At 60.5% G+C, this 20,335-nt stretch overlaps 2 protein-coding genes across 3 annotated transcripts; both read right to left on the bottom strand.

Annotated features, from left to right (window-relative positions):
• Positions 1 to 1,443: 1,443 nt before the first annotated feature.
• On the bottom strand, positions 1,444 to 5,713 carry SLC39A2 (solute carrier family 39 member 2). The gene is made up of 4 exons (XM_044985964.1): positions 5,196 to 5,713; positions 4,107 to 4,237; positions 3,318 to 3,386; positions 1,444 to 2,893 (listed from the first exon to the last, which is right to left on the bottom strand). Exons 1-4 carry the CDS (start codon positions 5,308 to 5,310, stop codon positions 2,207 to 2,209), a joined length of 1,002 nt encoding a protein of 333 aa, XP_044841899.1. The 5' UTR covers positions 5,311 to 5,713; the 3' UTR covers positions 1,444 to 2,206.
• Positions 5,714 to 7,715: 2,002 nt separating this feature from the next.
• Positions 7,716 to 18,367, bottom strand: METTL17 (methyltransferase like 17). Of its 2 annotated transcripts, none has more exons than XM_044986649.1 (14): positions 18,235 to 18,367; positions 14,915 to 15,068; positions 14,484 to 14,633; positions 14,009 to 14,105; positions 13,320 to 13,401; positions 11,770 to 11,843; positions 11,592 to 11,686; positions 11,138 to 11,211; positions 10,618 to 10,725; positions 10,263 to 10,331; positions 9,475 to 9,525; positions 9,162 to 9,254; positions 8,550 to 8,734; positions 7,716 to 8,082 (listed from the first exon to the last, which is right to left on the bottom strand). In XM_044986649.1, the coding sequence occupies exons 1-14, from the start codon at positions 18,304 to 18,306 to the stop codon at positions 7,995 to 7,997; spliced, it is 1,392 nt and encodes a 463-aa protein (XP_044842584.1). In that variant the 5' UTR covers positions 18,307 to 18,367; the 3' UTR covers positions 7,716 to 7,994. The 2 variants fall into 2 exon arrangements, with proteins under 2 accessions (XP_044842584.1, XP_044842585.1); XM_044986650.1 differs by having other exon boundaries at positions 8,554 to 8,734.
• Positions 18,368 to 20,335: the final 1,968 nt, after the last annotated feature.

Genomic DNA, 20,335 nt, shown 5'->3' with positions numbered 1-20,335 from the left:
GCTGGGGGTTACCGGACTAGCCGGGGTGAGTGGGCTGGATGACCCAGGGGTTAGATGGGCAGCGGGGGGAGGAGGCCTGATTGACCTCAGGGTGCGATGGGGGGGCAGGGAATACCGGGTTAGAGGGCCCAATGAGCCAGCCTGGTACGTACCTTCCTAGAGCAGGAAATCGCTCTGAGCTACAAGCTTGCAATCCTCAGCCCGTCTGCTGCAGGAATGGCCTTCTTGTCACCTGGCACCTGCCTCACTGTCTCCCTCCAGAGCTCGTCTGCCATCCTGTCCTGATGAGAGCTTTGGGCAGCAAGCGCCTCCCTGCCCCTCTCCCACCAACAGCCTGGCCCCCGCTCTGTGCCCAGTGAAAGGCACAGCGCAGCTGGGGTGCGCTGGAATTGGCAGATATTGCAGAGCCATCTCCCGGGGAATCGTCCTTTGTCACCGTGGGCCAGCCCAGGGGGACCAATTTGCCTCATACAACCGGCATCCTTGGCCGAGGAGGAGAGACACAGGATCAACGCCCGTCTGAAACCAAACCAGAGCCAAGCCAGAGAGAACCGCAGGGTTTCACTCTCAGGTCCTGAGTTTACCGGTGTTGTGTCTCAGGAACCTCTGGGCCAAGTGACTCCAAATTTGCCCCCCTTACCCTAGCACAGACATCAAGGAGACATGGCACATTTCAAAACAATGTGATAGAGTGTGTGGATTTTAGAGCGCCTAGAAAACGCAGCCTAACAGACTACATCTACATTAGCACTTTTGTTGGCAACACTTTTGTTGGTTTGGGGTGTGAAAAACACACACACACACCCCTGACCAACATAAGTTTCACGGACTAAAGCGTTAGTGTGGACAGCACTATATGGGTGGGAGAATTCTCTGGAGCGATGGGCAAACATCTCCACTCCAGCAGGAGACCGATTGGTCACCTTTGCTGGATGTGAACTATCGGGACATATTTCCAGTACGCGGAGAGAATGCCTTAACCAGCAGCAGGCTGTACGTGATACAACACCGTTCACACCTGGTGTGGCACTGGCTTGCCTTGCAGATCATTGCCCGCAGAACCAGGGCACGGGATGATTTTTGTGGCTAGTGATTTGGGGCACTGCAGTTGCTGGGTGTCCACACTGAGCCACGTTAAAGAGGTCTGGTTTTGCAAGTGCGGGGGCTCGGCCCTTTATGTAAGCCAGAGCTCTTAAAGGGGCGCATGCCGGGCTCCCAAAATCCCCCGTCCCTTTTGAAAATGGCAGGCCTTTCTGGGTTCTACACTCTGTTGGATTGGCCTCAAAACCCACCCCAGGCTTTCCCAGCACTCAGCAGCACCGGGTCTCGGCCGCATCCTCAAAACCCACTCAGCGGGGGATGCTTGGTGCTTGGACATTGTCCCGCTGAAAGGGGCCCAAAGGAACCACAAGCAAAGACGCACACAAAACACACATGCTTTATTTCAGCGGCAACATCCATTGAACGAACGGGCTCAAAGAACAGACATCCATGAGCTGGGCGCTCAGAGGGCCACCAAGCTGCAGTCCGACCTCCTGTCTAGCCCAGGCTGCTAAATTCCACCCAGCTCCCCCAGGAATGGGCATTTAGCTAAAGCATCTTCCCGAAAGGCCCCGGGGAGTTTGTTCCATGGGTCAATCGCAGCCTTGGCAGCCTCAGCCCTGGAGGAAGGGGTGAGCTGAGGGGTTGGTGCAGCACTGCCCATGGGCTGTAGCCCTGGAGAGCGGGAGGGAGTTCAGCTTTGTAACACTATGCCGTGGGATGGGTAACCGGCAGAGGGGAATTAAACCTACCACCCCTGATGCGAAGACCATGAGCCTGTACTGGCTGCGCTAAAGGCCCCCGAGAGGGGAAAGGCCCCGTGTCCCCAGACCTCCGAGGCAGCCAGTCCCCACCCTTGGGCCGGATGGGAGCCAGCACCCCCAGAGAGGAAAGGACCCGTGTCTCCAGCCCCACGAGCCAGCCAGTCCCCGTCCTGGGGCCGGATGGGAGCCAGCGCCCCCTAGAGGGGAAAGCCCCATGTCCCCAGCCCTCCGAGACAGCCAGTCCCCACCCTAGATGGGAAAGGCCCCATGTCCTATTCCCCACCCCCCTGATCCAGCCAGTCCCTGCCCTGGGGCCGGATGGGAGCTGATGCCCCCTAGAGGGGACAGGCCGTTTGGGGTCAGTCTCTACAGGGCATGGCACACTCAGCCCTGCCTCCCCTTCAGGCCCAGACAGCAATGGTGGCCATGACGGTGAAGCCCAGGGCGATGAAGGAGAACTTGGCCAGGGGCGGCTCGTGGGAGCTCAGCTCGTGGGGCAGGATCTCCAGGAAGGTGATGTACAGGAAGGTGCCGGCCGCCACTCCCTCCACCAGGGCCATAGCCAGTCCACCGGCCTCCCCGCCTGAGAGCGAGAGCCCGATGCCAATGGCCATGCCACAGGGGGACATGAGGGCGAAGATGCCCAGGTAGAGCAGCCTCCAGCGGGGCCGGGTGCCGCTCTGCACCAGCTGCAGCCCCAGGCTGAAGGCAATCACACCCTTGTGGGCCAGCACGGCCAGACAGAGCTGGAGGGCCCCCGCCTCGCCCTGCTGCACCCCCACCGCCAGCCCCTCGAAGAGTGAGTGCAGCGAAAGCGTGATGAAGAGCACCAGGGCCCGGAAGGAGCCAGGTGAGGGGCCGCCAGGCACCGGGACCCCATGGGAGTGCGGGACAGAGGGGACGCTGGGCGCCGTGGCCCCGTGGGAGTGCGGGACGGAGGGGACACTGGGGGCTGAGCAAGCAGGGTCCTTGCCCGGGGTCCCATGGGATGGTGGAGCCACGTGGCAGCAGTGCAGCACCAGGCTCTCGGTGAGGAAGACAAGGAAGAAGCCGAGGGAGATGACGAGCTCCGCAAAGGGGTAATCCAGCTGTAGGGAGAGGGATGGGGAGGTGGAGAGAGAGACATGGTTTGTTTCAGAGGGACTCACACGCAGTCACCCAGCCCGACCTTCCCCACCTCCACCTGCAGCCTAAGGAGCGGGTCCCAAAGGGCGGGCTATTTAGGAGGACGGAGTCTAGTGGTTAGAGTGCGGGGGGAGGGCTGGGAGCCAGGACTCCTGGGTTCTCTCCCCAACTCTGGGAGGGGAGTGGGCTCTAGTGTGTGAGAGCGGGGGTGGGCCTGGGAGTCAGGAGTCCTGACTTCTCTTCCCATATCTGGAAGTGGAGATTTGACAAGAGACAGTCGCTCCCCCTGCCCTTGGCTCTGCTCTCACAGCTCTTTCCCCACAGCAGCCCTCTTCCCGCCTCTCCGCAGTGGGGTACTTCCAGCCGAGAGGTGTTGGGGACACTCACCTCAGCCACACAGGCACTGGCCCTAGACGAGTCGTTGTGTGTCCCAGTCAGGTTCTGCCCAGCGGCAGCCTGTGGGGAAACAAGGGGAGTCAGATACTGCGCTGGAGGGCAGGTGGTGCACTGACCCCATATACACCTGGAGGGGTGTCCCTGCACTCCCTGCTGGAGGGGACAGGCCCTGCTCCGTGTGTGTCCCTGCACCCCCTGCTGGAGGGGACAGGCCCTGCTCCGTGTGTGTCCCTGCACCCTCGGCTGGAGGGGACAGGCCCTGATCTGTGTGTGTCCCTGCACCCCCTGCTGGAGGGGACAGGCCCTGCTCCGTGTGTGTGTCCCTGCACCCCCCTGCTGGAGGGGACAGGCCCTGCTCCGTGTGTGTGTCCCTGCACCCCCGGCTGGAGGGGACAGGCCCTGCTCCGTGTGTGTCCCTGCACCCCCTGCTGGAGGGGACAGGCCCTGATCTGTGTGTGTCCCTGCACCCCCTGCTGGAGGGGACAGGCCCTGCTCCATGTGTGTCCCTGCACCCCCTGCTGGAGGGGACAGGCCCTGCTCCGTGTGTGTCCCTGCACCCCCGGCTGGAGGGGACAGGCCCTGCTCCGTGTGTGTCCCTGCACCCCCGGCTGGAGGGGACAGGCCCTGCTCCGTGTGTGTGTCCCTGCACCCCCGGCTGGAGGGGACAGGCCCTGCTCCGTGTGTGTGTCCCTGCACCCCCGGCTGGAGGGGACAGGCCCTGCTCTGTGTGCACCACCCTGCTGGAGCAAGGGGGCCCCATGCGTCCCTGCGCCATCTCACCTGCTGCAACCGCTTGCCCAGCTCCCCCTGGATGTCTGTCAGCGCATCGGCCGCTGTGTGCATGAGGCAGGCACCCAGGAAGACTCCTGCTGCAAAGCAGCCGATGAAGCTCAGGATGCGCCGGTGCCGCCCTGTGGGAGGAGAGGGCCGAGGTGAGGCCAAGGCCATGGGGCAGGGCGGAGCACGGGGATCCCAGCCTGGGAGGTGGGTCTCGAAATGGGGAACCACACAGCCTGGGGCAGGGAGAGAGCCAGAGGCGGGGACAGCAGGCACAGAGCCCTGGACTGGCACCAGGAACACCTGGGTTCCAATTCTGGCTCAGGATATTGGGTGAGCTTGGTAAGTCACTTGGCCTCCCTGTGCCTCAGTTTCCCCATCTGTACAATGGGGCTAATGAGACTGACCTCCTTAGCAAAGTGTTTTAAGATCTGCTGACAGAACAAGGGTGATTAATGAACTGGCAAGAGGGTGGAGTGAAAGCCACACAGCTCCCCAGGAAGGAAGAGCTGGGCACAGATTGGAAGAACAAGGGTGAAGTAATGGCTAAGAAAGAAAGTGGGACAGAGCTGGACAGACACAGCCTCAGTTTCCCTCAGGGGGTCCAGAGCCCAGAGTGTGGCTGTTTCTTTTGCCCCACGGGGAGGCAGTGATGGGGCTGGGGCAGGGTGGAGGTATCATTCGTGCCTGCAGCAGTCCCATTGCCTTATTTACTAAGGGGTTTTCCCCTGCCCCTGAAACCAGAAGCCTGCAGGGGATAGGGGAGGGGAAGCATTAGACAGGCAGATACACGGACAGAGAACAAGAGTGAGGAGCAGCAAGAGATAGATAGAGAGATAGATAGATAGATGAGCAGAGGGGTGTCTATGGGGATAGATGATAGATGAGCAGAGGGGTGTCTATGGGGATAGATGATAGAGGAGTAGAGGGGTGTCTATGGGGATAGGTAGGTAGATGGATGAACAGAGGGGTGTCTATGGAGATAGATGATAGAGGAGCAGAAGGGTGCGTATGGGGATACCCAGCCCGCCCACCCCTGCAGAGTGGATGCGAAGCCACTGTCCCACTCCCCACCCCACAGCCCCTCTTCACCTTTAGCCGCTTTGATTTGGAACCACTTGACCTGGGCCGGGATGAGGCCACAGACAAGGGTGATGAACAGCAGAGCCACCAGGCAGCCGATCTTCACCGCCAGGAGCGGCTCCATCTGCGCGGGCGCCAGGAGGGCCGGGCGATACAGCTGGGCCTTAACCTGGTCTCACACCCTACAGCCCCGCCTCCACAATGCCCTGCTAGCCCGTCCTCTCCTGTCCCCCCTCGCCTAACCTGTCCCAGGCTAGGGAGACCCCCACCACGGATGACCCTAACCCTAATCCTAGGCAGCCCAAGCTGGCGTCGAGCCCTCAGCCAAACCCAGGCCTGGCCGGGGACCCTTCCAAGCCCCGGGAATCAGTGGGAGATGCTGTGCCGCACAGGCTGTCAGTCCGTCCCCGGTTCCCTGGCCATCCTCCTCTCCTCCTTCCTTCCCGTCTCTACCTCACTCCATCTGCCCCTCTGCCTTCCACTTCTCCTTCCTTCCCTCCTTCTCCCTCCCTTTCACTGCATCTCTGCTGCTTCTTGCTCCCTCTCCTGCTCTGCTCCTGCCACCTTCCCCAGTGCCTCCCAGCTCCGGAGTGAATAATCACCTCCCAGGAGCTGGGAGAAGGGAGCCACCCCCTTCTTCCCCCCGCCCCTCCTTCAGTCTTAATTGCACCACCATTAAATAATTTATTGGGTAAACATTTCCCAAGAGCACTTTTCCCCACCACATGCCCAGTCACCGGCTGCAATCCTAGCAGCTTAGCTACGCTGGTATGGAGCACCCATCCCTCCCTAATACCCAGCGGGCCCTGGCCCGGGAGGATTTTCCAGCTGTCAAAGGGTTTGGTGCCAGGCTGGATGGTGCCAGATCAGCATCTCCCAGGCTGCCTGGCCCGGATTCACAGGAGTGCCAGCCGCGTCTCTGACCGTGCCCTTTTCATGTGCCGGGCGCTAGGCCCCCAAGGACAGCCCATCGGATCCAGCACCCATTTCTCCCCCTGGCTTCCCAGCAGGCCCTCAGGAGAGACGCCACCAGCAGGGACCTGCAGTGGCAAAGGCCAGCCTGGCAAACTAAGCCACCGCCTCTTACTCACCCGCAACCTGGGCTGAAAGGGCCTAAAGTCAGTGTTACCTGAGAGGTGCTGGCTGCCCTGCTGCTCCCAAACCCAGCCTCCCCGTCTCTGCCCCAGCCCTGGGCAGCCAGAGCCTCGGCTCCCAGCTGGCTCCCACCTCCCAGCCCCATGCCCGGTAGCTGCCCAGCAGGCTTCACGGGGTCTCTGCTGCTGAGGTCCTTTGTCCTCCAGTGACATGGGGACAGTTCTAGGCAGTGCATTGCTGTCTGTGTGACGCTTCTCCCCCTCTCCCTGCAGGAGAAATTCAACCCTTCACACACAGTCTCCACGGTGAGTGGGGAAACCGAGTCATGCGCATCCCAGACTAATATCACCATGTTGCCTCCATTGCCGCAGGACACCTCGAGCTTCGTTACTGGCCAGGCAATGCTGGAAGGTTTGGTCACAAATGGGGCCAGATGAGAATCTCCTAGAAGGAAGAGGCCGCATGCCCTGTTCCCAGCCCCTGACTGGGGGCAGACAGGAGCCAGCGTCCCGGCCCCATCTTCCATTCCCCACCCCACTAAGCCAGCTGGTCCCCACGCCCTGTGTGTGGGCCCCAGCCAGCGCCCCTTACTGGGGATTAGCTAAGCTCCTCTGATGGTATCAGCACCTCGCTGCAGCTTGGCTCCTGAAACACACCCCAGGCCTTCACCCGCTGTTTACTCTCCATGGAGTATTTCCCAACACCACCACCAGCAGCCCATGGGCCACGGCCCTGATGCAGTGTAACCCTCAGTGTCCCCTGGCAGCCAGCGCTGGCCCCATGGTCCCAGTATGGCACTAGGTAGGGGGCACTGCGGTGCAAGGAGTGGGGTGGGGAGTCAGTAGGGGGTGCTCTCCCCTAGCAGGCAATGCTGGCAGGGAGCAGAGTGGGAGCCCGCAGGGTAGGGGCCCTGCAGGAGAGACTGTCCCATAAGGAGCAGGATGGGGGGCCCACAGCAGGCGTTATCCCTCGGAGCGGGGAGGGGGGGTCTGCAGGAAGCAGGGTGCAGGGCCGCAGGCAGCGCTGTCCCAAAGGGAGCTGGGCCCACACAGAGCCCAGCCTCCCCCACCCCCACCCCCTTTCAGCCCTGTGTCGCATGCCAAGCCTATGCACACAGCTGGGTCATGCCCAGGGGCTCCCTGGAACCAGCTGAGCCCGTTCCCCGCCCAAGCTATTGCAATGGCAGCAAGCGGTAACTCCCCCGAGCCTAGCACATGCGGGGCCTGCTCACCGCCCACGCAGCGGGAGGGCTGGCCGCCCACAAGGGGAAAGGACACAGCAACGGAACAGAACCAGGAGTCCTGGCTCCCAGCCCCCACTGCTCTAACCACCAGCCCCCACTCCCCTCCCAGAGCTGGGGAGAGAACCCAGGAGTCCTGACTCCCAGACTGCTGCCAGTCGAACCCTGCGCAGTAACGGATGCCGAAGCTGGACTGTTTCAGACTCTCTTTACTGGACCCAACCTGGGTGCCAGGGAGCCACCAGCTGCAGAAGGGAAGCCAGGAGTCCTGCTGGCTCCCCGATGCTCATTGGGAACAGCATCTGCAGTGCTGCAGGCGACGGGGGCCATCAGAAGACCCCCCTCCACACCACTGCCAATCCACTAGGGCGCTTCCTTCTGCCATCCTCACGTCAGTGCCCAGGAGGGTCGGGCGACGGATCGCAGCGGGACCTCAGGGGCTCAGCATCTGCCCCCTGGGATGGGCTGGACGGTTACTCCCCCGGAACGGCCTCCCCAGGGGGCATCGTCACGGGCAGCCGATCCCCCCAGTGGCTCAGCCGGGCACAGCGATACAGATCCCTGTGGGGAGAGGGCATGGTGAGGGTTCCGGCCCCCCAAGCCAGCAAGTTCCAGCTCCAGATGGGAGCCGGCACCCCCTCGAGGGGAAAGGCCCAATACCCCATTCCCAACCCCGCTGAGCCAGCCAGTCCCCACCCTGGGGCCAGATGGGAGCCGGCGCCCCCTAGAGGGGACAGGCCCCTGTACCTCATTCCCCACCCCCATGAGCCAGCCAGTCCCTATCCTGGGGGCGGATGGGAGCTGGCTCCCCCTAGAGGGGACAGGCCCCTGTACCTCATTCCCCACCCCCATGAGCCAGCCAGTCCCCGCCCTGGGGCCAGATGGGAGCTGGCGCCCCGAGGAGGGGAAATGCCCCATATCCCACTCCCTGCCCCCCTGAGCCAGCCAGGTCCCGGGCCCCATCCCCGTCCTCCCCCTGCCCCCCCAGCCAGCCAGGCCCCATCCCCGGGCCGATGGCAGAGTGAGACCTGCCATGCCGGCGCGCGGTGATCACGGTGTGCTGCAGGCTCCCGTCAGCACAGCACAGGTGGCAGTGGACATGCCGGGCACGGCCCAGGACAGCCTGGGTGATGCGGGGCCAGGGCTCCTCGCTTGCCCCCGGTCCCCGGCGCAGGATCAGGAAGGAGAACAACTCCTCCTTCAGCTCTGGGTTCTGCAACGACATGCGGGCAGGAGGTGAGCCGGGGGGTCCCCTGCAAAGCCCTCACAATCCCTCCACCCTAGGGCTGTCCCCGGCCTGTTCCCCACCCTTGCAGCCAGGCAGTCCCCGCCCTGGGGCCAATCCCACCGCAGGTTCCCATACGCCCTGCTGTCCGGTGGGAGGGGCACAGTTCCCCATACGCCCCGCTGCCCGCTGGGGTGGGGGGGGGGGACACAGCTCCCCATACGCCCCGCTGCCCGGTGGGGGGGGCACAGCTCCCCATACGCCCCGCTGCCCAGTGGGAAGGGGCACAGCTCCCCATACGCCCCGCTGCCCGGCAGTGGGGGAGGAGGGAGGATAGCTCCCCATATATCCTGCTGCCCGGCGGGAGGGGCACAGCTCCCCATATGCCCCGCTGCCTGGCAGGAGGGGCACTCACCCAGCGGAAGGGGAGGGGTTGGTAGGCCTGGAGGTAATTGCAGGGCAGGGGCCGCTCGGGGTTCAGCCGTGGGCAGGGCAGGTGGTGCGGGCACTAGGGGACAGAAACCAATGTTAGAGCATCCCACGTCCCCCACCAGCCCACCGTCTGGGCATCTGGCTGGCCTCGGCCCACCCACCCCAAACTCCACCCACCCCAACCTCGACCCCCCCCCCACCCCCCAACCCCTCCACATGGCCTCAGCCTGTCCAGTCAACCCCCTCCAGCCACCCTGCAGGCCTCAGCCCGCTCCCTCCACCCCACCAATACTCACTGGGGCGAAGACGTGAGCCTCCCGTGGGTCATGCACCACCTTGTCCCCCCCCTGTTGGCCAACGGGAGAGGAGTTAGAGCCCAAAGGGAACCAGCTACATACACCCCCTGTTCCCTCTGCACTGCCGGCCCGGATGCCTGGGTCCTGTTCCATCCCGGACTCTCCCCCTGGGATCCCTGGGGGCAGAGCTCTGCACTGCCGGCCCTGACGCCTGGGTCCTGTTCCATCCCGGACCCTCCCCCTGGGGTACCTGGGGGGCAGAGCTCTGCACTGCCGGCCCGAACGTCTGGGTCTCGTTCCATCCCAGACCCTCCCCCTGGGGTACCTGGGGGGCACAGCTCTGCACTGCCGGCTCGGACGTCTGGGTCCCGTTCCATCCCGGACCCTCCCCCTGGGATCTCTGGGGGCAGAGCTCTGCACTGCCGGCCCGGATGCCTGGGTCCCGTTCCATCCCAGACCCTCCCACTGGGGTACCTGGGGGGCACAGCTCTGCACTGCCGGCCTGGACGTCTGGGTCCCGTTCCATCCCGGACCCTCCCCCTGGGGTACCTGGATGGGGGAGCTCTGCACTGCCAGCCCAGATGCCTGGGTCCCATTTCCCCTCCCAATCCTTTCCCATGGGGGCCCCCCAGCCCTTTGTGTTACTGTCCCAGCCACCTGGGTCCCATTGTCTACGCGTTCTCCCCTCCCCCAGGGGCTGGGAGCCTGCCAAAGCTGCTGGGGGTGGGGAAAGGGGATTGCAAGGGGGCTCCCACCATGGCCCCAGGGAAGGAGCAGGGTCCCCTCACCCCCAGGACGATCTCTCGCGCCTCCATGAGCATCTGGTGACCCTCTTTGGTCCCGTTCTCCACCAGCACCTGGAGGGGACTGGGTGTTAGAGGGGCTGATCTTAGGGGGAAGAGAAGAGACTAGGCATGGGGGGGACGAGCTGGGGGACAGAGAGGGGGAGCCCGGGGGGGGGGCAAGGGGCTGGGGGAGTGGGGAAGGGGACTACAGGCTGGGGACCGAGAGGCTGATACGGGGGAGGGGGACTCTGGGAGTGGGGGCAGAGGGACCAATCTGGGGGAGGGGAGGATGATGCTGGGGGGCGGGGGGGCAGATCCGGGGGAGGGGAGGGGGACAGAGAGGCAGGGGATGACTCACCAGGAAGCCGTCCGTTTTCCGCCACAGCGTCGCTATGGTCTCCCTGCGCTCGGCCAGGCTGGGCAGCTCGTTCAGGGAGAAGGCTGAGACCACCAGGTCAAACTTCACCTGCAAGTGCCCCGGGGAGGGAGACACGGGATGTGGATGGGTGGGGGAGATCAAACAATGGCCCCCTGGCTGGGGTGGGGCAGATCCCCAGAGATCTCCCTCCCCCACTGGGGAATGCCCCAGCATCCAGCCTCTCTGACCCACCCCCTCTTCCTCATGCTGCTGCTGTCCCCCCACCCCAGAGCCAGTCGCATTCTGGTGCTGCCTCCCCAAGAGAACCGCAAAGCAATGTGGGATGGCACCAGGTGAGCAGCCCTGGCAAGTCAGAATCTAACAACACTGATGCCCCCACCCCCAGGCTTCCCTGCAAAGCACTGGACCCTCTCCCCCCCCCCACCCCAGCGCTCCCCCCTAGACCCAACTGCCCCTTTATCCCCCCCTCTCTGCCATCCCTACAGGCAGGGCCCTTTACCTTGGGCGAGACGGGAAGGAACTGCCGGAAATAGACGCCTGGGAAGAGTGGAGCCTGCGGGGACTCAGAGCCACCTGGAGCAGGGAGGCACAGACAGACAGACAGACATCAGGGCAGGGGTCACAGAGAGGGAGACAGACAGGACAGAAGACAACGGAATGAGCGATGAAAGAAGGGCCTGGCAGCCTGGACTCCTGGGTTCTTTTCCAGCTCTGGGGTGGCAGAGGGGTGGAGTGGAGTGTGTGTGTGGGGTGCTAGGAGCCAGGACTCCTGGGTTCTCTCCCTGGCTCTGGGGTGGCAGAGGGGTAGAGTGGAGTGGCGTGTTGGGGTGCTGGGAGCCAGGACTCCTGGGTTCTTTCCCAGCTCTGGGGTGGCAGAGGGGTCTTGCTGTTAGAAGTGGGGCCCTACCAGCGCTGGCTGGGCACTCAGCAGCACGCGCCCCTGGAGGCCTCACCTTGCAGCAGCCGCTCGGCGAGGGCCAGCATGGGGGCGGAGCTGTCGACACACAGGTACTCACGCAGGGTCTGGCCCCAGGCACCATGCGCTGCCCTGCACAGAGAGGGGGGAGCGTGAGACACCAGCAGCGATCCCACCACCACAGGAAATATCCCCCCCACAGGGCAGAGACTCACCAGCTGACGGAGCCCGTCCCAGAGCCGAAATCCAGCAGGGTGCGAGGGGCAAAGTCCGGAACCCGCTTCTGGATCTAGGGGGCAGAGCAAAGAGAAACCACATCAGCCCCAGCACAGCCCCGCATAGATGACAGGCGGAGGGGTGGCACTACTTCCCGTCAGAGAGTGGGGGCGAGGGGGGGGGCTGGGAGCCAGGACTCCTGCACAGTGTTCCCTCTAGTTTTTTACATCCATGTGCGGAATGAATTTTATTACGTACACCAGTATGGCGCTGAGGTGTGACACACCCCCTTCATACTGGTGCACACAACATAATTCATTGGCGGGGGTGGGGCCGAGGGGTTCGAAGTGTGAGAAGGGGAAGAGGGTTGGGAGGTGAGGGCTCTGGCTGGGGCTGAGGGGTGCGGGGTGCAGGAGGGGGCTCAGAGCTGGGGAAGGGGGTTAGGGTGCAGGCTTTGGGGTGAGGCCGGGGATGAGGGGTGCAGGAGGGGGCTCGAAGGGGGTTCGGGTGCAGGCTTTGGGGTGAGGCCGGGGATGAGGGGTGCAGGGTGCTGGAGGAGGCTCAGAGCTGGGGAAGGGGGTTAGGGTGCGGGCTTTGGGGTGAGGCCGGGGATGAGGGGTGCAGGGTGCTGGAGGGGGCTCAGAGCTGGGGAAGGGGGTTAGGGTGCGGGCTTTGGGGTGAGGCCGGGGATGAGGGGTGCAGGGTGCTGGAGGGGGCTCAGAGCTGGGGAAGGGGGTTAGGGTGCAGGCTTTGGGGTGAGGCCGGGGATGAGGGGTGCAGGGTGCAGGAGGGGGCTCAGAGCTGGGGAAGGGGGTTAGGGTGCAGGCTTTGGGGTGAGGCCGGGGATGAGGGGTGCAGGGTGCTGGAGGGGGCTCAGAGCTGGGGAAGGGGGTTAGGGTGCGGGCTTTGGGGTGAGGCCGGGAATGAGGGGTGCAGGGTGCTGGAGGGGGCTCAGAGCTGGGGAAGGGGGTTAGGGTGCGGGCTTTGGGGTGAGGCCGGGGATGAGGGGTGCAGGGTGCTGGAGGGGGCTCAGAGATGGGGAAGGGGGTTAGGGTGCGGGCTTTGGGGTGAGGCCGGGGATGAGGGGTGCAGGGTGCTGGAGGGGGCTCAGAGCTGGGGAAGGGGGTTAGGGTGCAGGCTTTGGGGTGAGCCCGGGGATGAGGGGTTTGGGATGCTGGCTGCCCCTTGGGCTACGGCAGGGAGAGAGGACTCCCTCCAGCCTTCTCTTGCCGCAGCAGGTCGAGGCCGGGGGAGAGGCGCTTCTCCTCGGCTGCGGCAGCTCCGGCGGGGCTGGACTGGGCTGGGCCAAGGGAGAGGCTCCTCTCTCCCGTCCGGGGCAGGTCCATGCTGTGGCCATCGGGGAGAGGCGCCTCTCCCATGGCAGGTCTACGCTGGGGGAGAGGCACCTCTCCCCACAATTGCCCTGAGCCCCTGCGTGGGGCTTAACCGGCAGCTGCGCGGCCATGCAGCTTAGAGGGAATTTAGCTCCTGGGTTCTCTCCCCAGCTCTGGGAGGGGAGTGGGGTCCAGTGCTTAGCACTGTGTCTCACCTCATGGAAGGCTCTGGACACAGCCGCAAACCCCCCATCCAGCCGAGCTGCCATGTACACAAGACTCAGCTCGTCTGTATACCTGAGATAGAAAGAACACATAGAGCATGTCAGTTGGGGGCTCTGACCCCCCCCACACACCCCTAAGCCAGTGCTGACCTCCTTTACTGCCTGCCAGAAACTGGGGCTGGTAAACAGATCTTGCGCCCCACCCCAGAACTGGCTGCACCTTAGCTGTGGTGAGTCATCCCCATGTGGCGTCGCCGTGCAGCTATTTCCCAGCTGCCCCACCCCAGAGCTGGCTGCACCTTAGCTCTGGTGAGTCATCCCCATGTGGCGTCGCCGTGCGGCTATTTCCCAGCTGCTCCACCCCAGAGCTGGCTGCATCTCAGTGCATCTCAGAGGCATTCCTGTGTGACCTCTTTCCCTGCCTGCCAAAATTTGGGGTTGGTAAACAGATGCTCCACCCCACCCCAGAACTGGCTGCATCTCAGGAGTGAGCGAGATGTCCCTGTGTGGCATTGCTGTGCGTCTATTCCCTGCCCCACCCCAGAGCTGGCTGCATCTCAGTATCGGCTGAGCCGTCCCTATGTGGCGTTGCTGTGCAGCTGTTCCCCAGTTGCCCCACACAAGGACTGGCTGCATCTCAGCACTGCCGGTGACCCATTGCAACCCCGAGAGGGTGTCACCTCAGTGCCTCCCAGTGATAGGTGGTTTTTCGAAGCCTGTTTAGCACCCTTTTCTGCAGCTTCTCCTCCTCAGCGTCAGTCAGGGGGCTGGATGAGTCTGACAGAGAGAGACAGGGTTAAGCACAGAGATGGCTGGGGGAGACCAAGCAGAGAGAGAACACTGAGTGGGGAGAAGGCCCCCTCCAGGCCTCCACCCTGCAGCACTGTGGGGTACTGGAGCCAGCACTGACTGCATGGGGAGAGCCCCTTCACCCGGCTGGTTTCATAGAATCACAGAATATCAAGGTTGGAAGGGACATCAGGAGGTCACCTAGTCCAACTCCCTGTTCAAAGCGGGACCAATCCCCAGACAGATTTTTACCCCAGTTCCCTAAGTGGCCCCCTCAAGGATTGAACTCACAACCCTGGGTTTAGCAGGCCAATGCTCAAAGCACTGAGCTATCCCTCCCCATCCTGCCCCCGAGTCTGTGCTCACCTGCTGTGGGGAGCTGGACTTTCTCCCGCAGCTGCTGCTCCAGCTGCTGCCCTCTCCTCTGCAGCTCGCTGGCCTCCAGGGGACGCTTCCGGCTCCAGAGGTAGTTGGTCAGGGCCACCACCTGGTCCTTCAACCCATGCACGGTGGACTCTGGTGGGGGATGAATGAGATATGATGGGCCTAGTGAGAAGCTCGTTACGCTGAACAGAGCAGGGATCACCTGGTGCTGAGATGTACCCAGCTCTGAAGTCTGGCAGCTGGGTAACAGCCGCACATAACGCCACATGGGGACGGCTCGCCCGGCACAGAGATGCAGTCAGCTCTGGGGCAGGGCAGCTGAGTAACAATAGAGCAAGGAGGGAGTACCCCTACTGAGCCCCTCACCCTGCTTCTTGCAGCACCAAGTCCCCTCACGCCCAGCGGTTACTTACGCTCCACCAGCAGCTGGGCAGCCTTCACCAGTTCGGCCGGGAGCCGGACACTCCTGAGATGCAGCACCCCTGGGTGCCGGCGGTGGGGGACATTGCCCAGAAAGTCGGAGGAGTTGTCCACCTGGGAGACCCTTGGGATGATGGTGGCAAAGGCCTGAGCAGAGAGAGAGCCATCAGAAGAGCAGGGCAGCAAGCATCAGTCCATGCATCCCTATATGGCCTGCATGGGAAGGTCATATAGGGCTGTATGGCTCAGCCAGTGGGCATGAGGGTAGCAGGGCCATATGGGGGATATTGCCCAGCAGGATGCTCAGCAGCAAACTCTATATGATTATAGCCTGGTAGGCTAGTCAATATGGGGTTATATAGCCCAAGTGGGACCATGGCCCCAGGCTCCCATGGGTCTGGGTTGGTGGCAATGTCAGAAATGGGTGTATATGGTTTTACATAGCAATACAGTCACATTTAGACTAGGGAGCTGAAGGAGGAAGGCTAGTAATTACCTGGTTATATGGCATGGGGCAGGATGGGACATACGGAGTTACGTGGTGGGGGTGGAAAAGGGGGGCAGAGCTCCCTCATGCGTTAGCTCCACTGGCCCGTCACCCTGCACTGACCACACTGCATCGCATTTGGGGATTGGTTTGGGTACTCCGGAGGAACCAATCCCTGTCCAGTACGCACTGTCCATGCACGACTTACTCTCCATCTCAGTTTACAACCCAGGCTTATCTTATCCACTGTAAACGGCTCCCTGGGCGTTCCCCTTATCTCAGCCAGCACCGCGATTCTGCTCCCAGACGGCCTGACCTCCCTAATCCTGCCTCCAAATGGGGCCAACGTCCAACATCATCCACGTCCCATTACTCACGTCAGGCCAGGCCGACGCTGCACTCCTTTTGTTTGCCTTTCCCCCATTAGCTTACGTTTCACTGGCACCGTGTCCCCATCCTCCTGCGCCTTCCTTTTTAAGGTCTCTGCTCAGCAACGTGTTCCCAAGTCCACAGTCGCTCTAATCATCTCCACCACCATTAACCCCAGGCTCAAAGTACGAGGCAGGGGCTGCCCGCCCACCTCCTCGGGTCCAGCCCCGAACCCACACTGTACACTTGCTCTGCCTGTTAAGCATCCTGCTGTAATTTCACCTGGGCTTTTCTTTTAATCGCCCCATGACAAACTGCTCCAAAACAGCACAATCTTTTGATCTGTCACCACTGGACATTTCAACGTGAACCAAAGCACAGGTCAAGGAAAATAACGTTCCCTGGCTCCATTCCAGGAGCGGCCCTCAACAGCCAACCCACAATACTTGTTATCACCAGCATGGGCGGTTCCCACTTCACTAATGTCCCAATGTGGAGCCTGCTCCCCCAAAGCGAACCTGCACCCGAGCAATTCCATCTGCTACTCCAAGCAAGGCCAGGGCCAGCATGCATCAATTCAAGACAGCAGGTTTCCTTGCTCCATATCACTTAAGGCCCCTTTTACTTTGCATGCCATGCATTCCTTATACACTTCTCAGGGTATTATTATTAGAACACACTGACTTAATGTCTTGCCTATCTGAATACAATTACAACATCATTAATGAGCCCTTGGTTTTGCTTAATACATCGATATGGTACTTTTGCTTCAATTTTTTGTTAAAATTTTTGGTTATGCAAGGTATTACATGGTTTGGGGAGCGGGAGCTGGTCCATAGAGGGTTAATACAGCCCAAAGAAGAAGAGTCTTGTCCACTGTGGCTAGTTCTCTGAAAACATCCACTCAATGTGCAGCAGCAGTCAAAAAAGCTAACAGAATGTTGGGAATCATTAAGATAATAAGACAGAAAATATCATATTGCCTGTATATAAATCCACATCTTGAATACTGCGTGCAGATGTGGTCACCCTATCTCAAAAAAGATATACTGGAAATGGAAAAGATTCAGAAAAAGGACAACAAAAATTATTAGGGTTATGGAATGGCTTCCGTATGAGGAGAGATTAATAAAACTGGGACTTTTCAGCCTGGAAAAGAGACGACTAAGGGGGGATATGATTGAGGTCTATAAATTCATGGAGGATAGGTCCATCAATGGCTATTAGCCAGGATGGGCAGGGATGGTGTCCCTAGCCTTTGTTTGCCAGGGGCTGGGAATGGGCGACCGGGGATGGATCACTTGATGATTACCTGTTCTGTTCATTCCCTCTGGGGCACCTGGCATTGGCCACTGTCACAAGACAGGATACTTGGCTAGATGGACCTTTGGTCTGACCCAGTATGGCCATTCTTGTGTTCTTATATGGTGTAATATAACTGGAGAGAGTCTGGTCCATATGGGGTTATTTGGCTGGGGAGCTGGTCTCTACAAGGCTTTAAGGTGCGTGTGGGGTGGTACAATTACCGACATTGTATTTCAGAAATAAGGAACTGTTTTCTTAGCAACCCCACCCCTTCGCCCAATATTATTGTTATCATTATTATTACTAATAATTCTACTAAGCAGGATTTACCTACATTTGCCAGGGGTATCTTTTGCAGCACTCAGGAACATCTAATCTTGTTGTACAAAATAAGGGGCGTCCCTTGTAATAAGGGACTGTTGGCAACCCTAGTGGGGGGGCTATATGATGGGGAGGGGAGCTGGTCCATATATGGTTATATTGCCACGAGAACAAAAGACCCATAAGAACACAAGACCCATACTGGGTCAGACCAATGGTCCCTCTAGCCCTGTAGTCTGTCTTCCGACAGTGGCCAATGCCAGGTGCGTCAGCAAGAATGAACAGAGCAGGGCAACCCATTACATCATTCAACCCCCACCTTCTGGCAGTCATGGGGAGTTATATGGCCTAAAGGGGTTTGGTCTAGACAGTGTTATATGGCTGGGGGGAGTCTGATCTATATGGGGTTATATGGCCATGGGTCTCTGGCCTGTACAGGGTTATATGGTTGGGAGAGAGTATAAGGCCTGAGGGGCTGGTCCATACAAGGCTATATGGCCTGCAGTGAGGGGTTGGCTCTGGGATGAAGTCCTGATAGGGTCATAGGGGCCTGGTCCGGAGGGGAGGGGTGGTCCATATGGGGCTATATGGCCCAGGAGGGTGTAGCGCGAGCGGCTAGTTGGAGGGGGAAGGGTCAGATCTCCTCAGAGGCCATAGGGCGGAGCTATATGTCCAGGGGGCGGCGGTGCGCGGAGCTGGTCACGTGCTCTGCTTCCCCTCACCCGCCGTGGGTGCCGGGTGCCGGAGCCGCCGCAGAGAGAGGCTGCACGCGCCCTTTATGCAAATCCCCTCATGACTATTCACGAGGTCCCGGCGCGGGAGGTCACTCACCCGGAGCGAGGAGGGGCCGCCGCGAGGTCCCCAAAACCTCCGCACCCGCCTGGCCGCTGCGGGGGCCGCCATCTTGGAACACCCACGGCCCCGCCTCCAACGCACAGCGGCCGAACCGACTAGCCAATCGGAAGGCGAGAGGGCTGGCCGCGCCCGGGGACCAATCGCGGGCGGCTATGCAAATGAGAAAGCGGAACGCCTCGGCGGGAGCGGCGATTGGGCCAGCCCGCTACGAGTGGGCGGGGCCTACGCGGTGGGTGTGGGCGGCCCGTGTCTTGGGCGCGAGACGGGCGGACGGCATCGCCCAGCTCGCGCCTCTCTTGTGGCTGATTGGTCCAACCTCCGCTCTTCCCGCCGTCTTCCTTCCCCCTCTTAGCGTTCCACGCTATTTTTGCATATTTTCCTGCCATTGGCCACTTCTCCCCTGGGGCGGGGCTGCTTCGGAATGCAGCCCTGTGCTAGAGGGAACTGGCTGGGCCGGTTAATCCAGATTAGGGTGGTTCTTTGGGACGGTTAATCTGGATTAAAGTGGGGAACTTCAGTGAGGGGCTGCGTTTGATTTTGTTCGGGATCTCGATTGGAACCATCAGCTCTTGGCTTTGCAGCCATTTAACCAGGGCGTCTCCCTGCAAATTGGGGGGGGGGAGCCAATTTAACTGGAAATTTTCTTTGCAAAGTGTGGAGTACTGGGAGGGGAGCTAATGTAAGTGAAAACTCTTTTTGCAAAGAGAGAAGGGCAGAGGCAATTTCCCTGGGATCTTCTTGTCAAAGGGGCAGGGGCTAGCTGGACCGGTTTACAATGTGGATTTTTTATTATTATTTATTATTTGCCAACTGAAGGGATGGGGGAGGGGAGTTGCTGCCTCAAATAATTTACGGGGACATTTTCTCTGCAAAAGGGAGAGACTGAGGCAATTTAGTGCACTGGAAATCTGCTTTCAAACTAGGTGTGGGGGCGGGGGCCGAACCACTTTACTTGGAAATATTCTTTGCAAATGGGGAGGGGCCTGAAACCAGGAGTTTAGAAAAACTTGGGGGTGGGGAAAAATTCCATCAGCATAGAGGCCACTGGGTCTGGGATTGTATTGTATTCTGCAGCAGCTGGAGGGGGGCTGTAGGCCTGGGGGGAACTGCCCCTCTTGGCCCCTAGCAGATGGGGATCTGCAGTTTAACTGGAGATTCTCTTTCCAGACTGGGTTTGAGTGATTTAATGGGGGGCGGGGTTTAAATGGGGACAGATGTTGGTCTTGATCTAAGCAGTTTGAACTGATTTGCAGCCTGGATTGGAGGGAATTAATTGGGAGATTTGTCTCTGCAGTTCCCCCTGCCCTGCATTTGGGAGTATTGGCTCTGAGTCCACCCCCCCCCATTTTATTGTCTTTCCCCAGCTGCTTTGAGCTGTAAAATCCAAGAGATGCCTGGCCGGGTGGGGGCATAGCCTATGCACCTTGCAGTGCGTCCGGCTTCCCTGCTGTGCCACCTGTGACCATGAAGGTTGGAGGAAGGGGGACCCTGGCTCCTCAGCCCATGGATGTGGGGTCCCAACAGGGTCCCTGGGGCCTTCAGAGTGAAACAGACACAGGGCCAACACCCTCAGTAGGCATAGGTCACTGTAGCTCCACAGCAGAGCCTGATATCAGCTTTACACCCGCTGAGCATCCAGCTGCTGGGTGTTGGAATTTCCAAAGGAAGCCAGACTCAAACTGGGCACCTAATTCCCTTAGGTCCCTTAGAAAAATCCCCAGATAAATTGCTTTATAGTGGGACCCCCCTCCCCCCCCCTAAAATGGAGGAGGAGGGGATCTCTGGGCTTCGTTGCACAGAGAGGTGGGAATGTCATAGGGTCTTGTGGTGACCCTTACCCAAACTTCATAGCCAAATAGAGAGAGGTGAGGTGCCAGTGTCTCAGCTGGTGCAAATTCAGACCAGCCTAGAAACTCTTGCGCTATAAAGAACCTGACAAGGAAATGGCAGAAACTTAGAGGATTGAGATTTCCCCAGGCTAAGGCAGTCAGCTGCCCCAAACCCCATTTAAAATTAGTGGGACTTCAGTGTCCAAATCCCCTAGGAATCTTCCATTCATTTTAGTGGCAGACATGCA

Source organism: Mauremys mutica, chromosome 13 (genome assembly GCF_020497125.1).
Source record: "Mauremys mutica isolate MM-2020 ecotype Southern chromosome 13, ASM2049712v1, whole genome shotgun sequence".
In the NCBI taxonomy this organism is placed as follows: Eukaryota; Metazoa; Chordata; order Testudines; family Geoemydidae; genus Mauremys; species Mauremys mutica.
The sequence above is the reverse complement of the archived record's forward strand: the minus strand, read 5'-3'. Positions and strand labels throughout refer to the sequence as shown.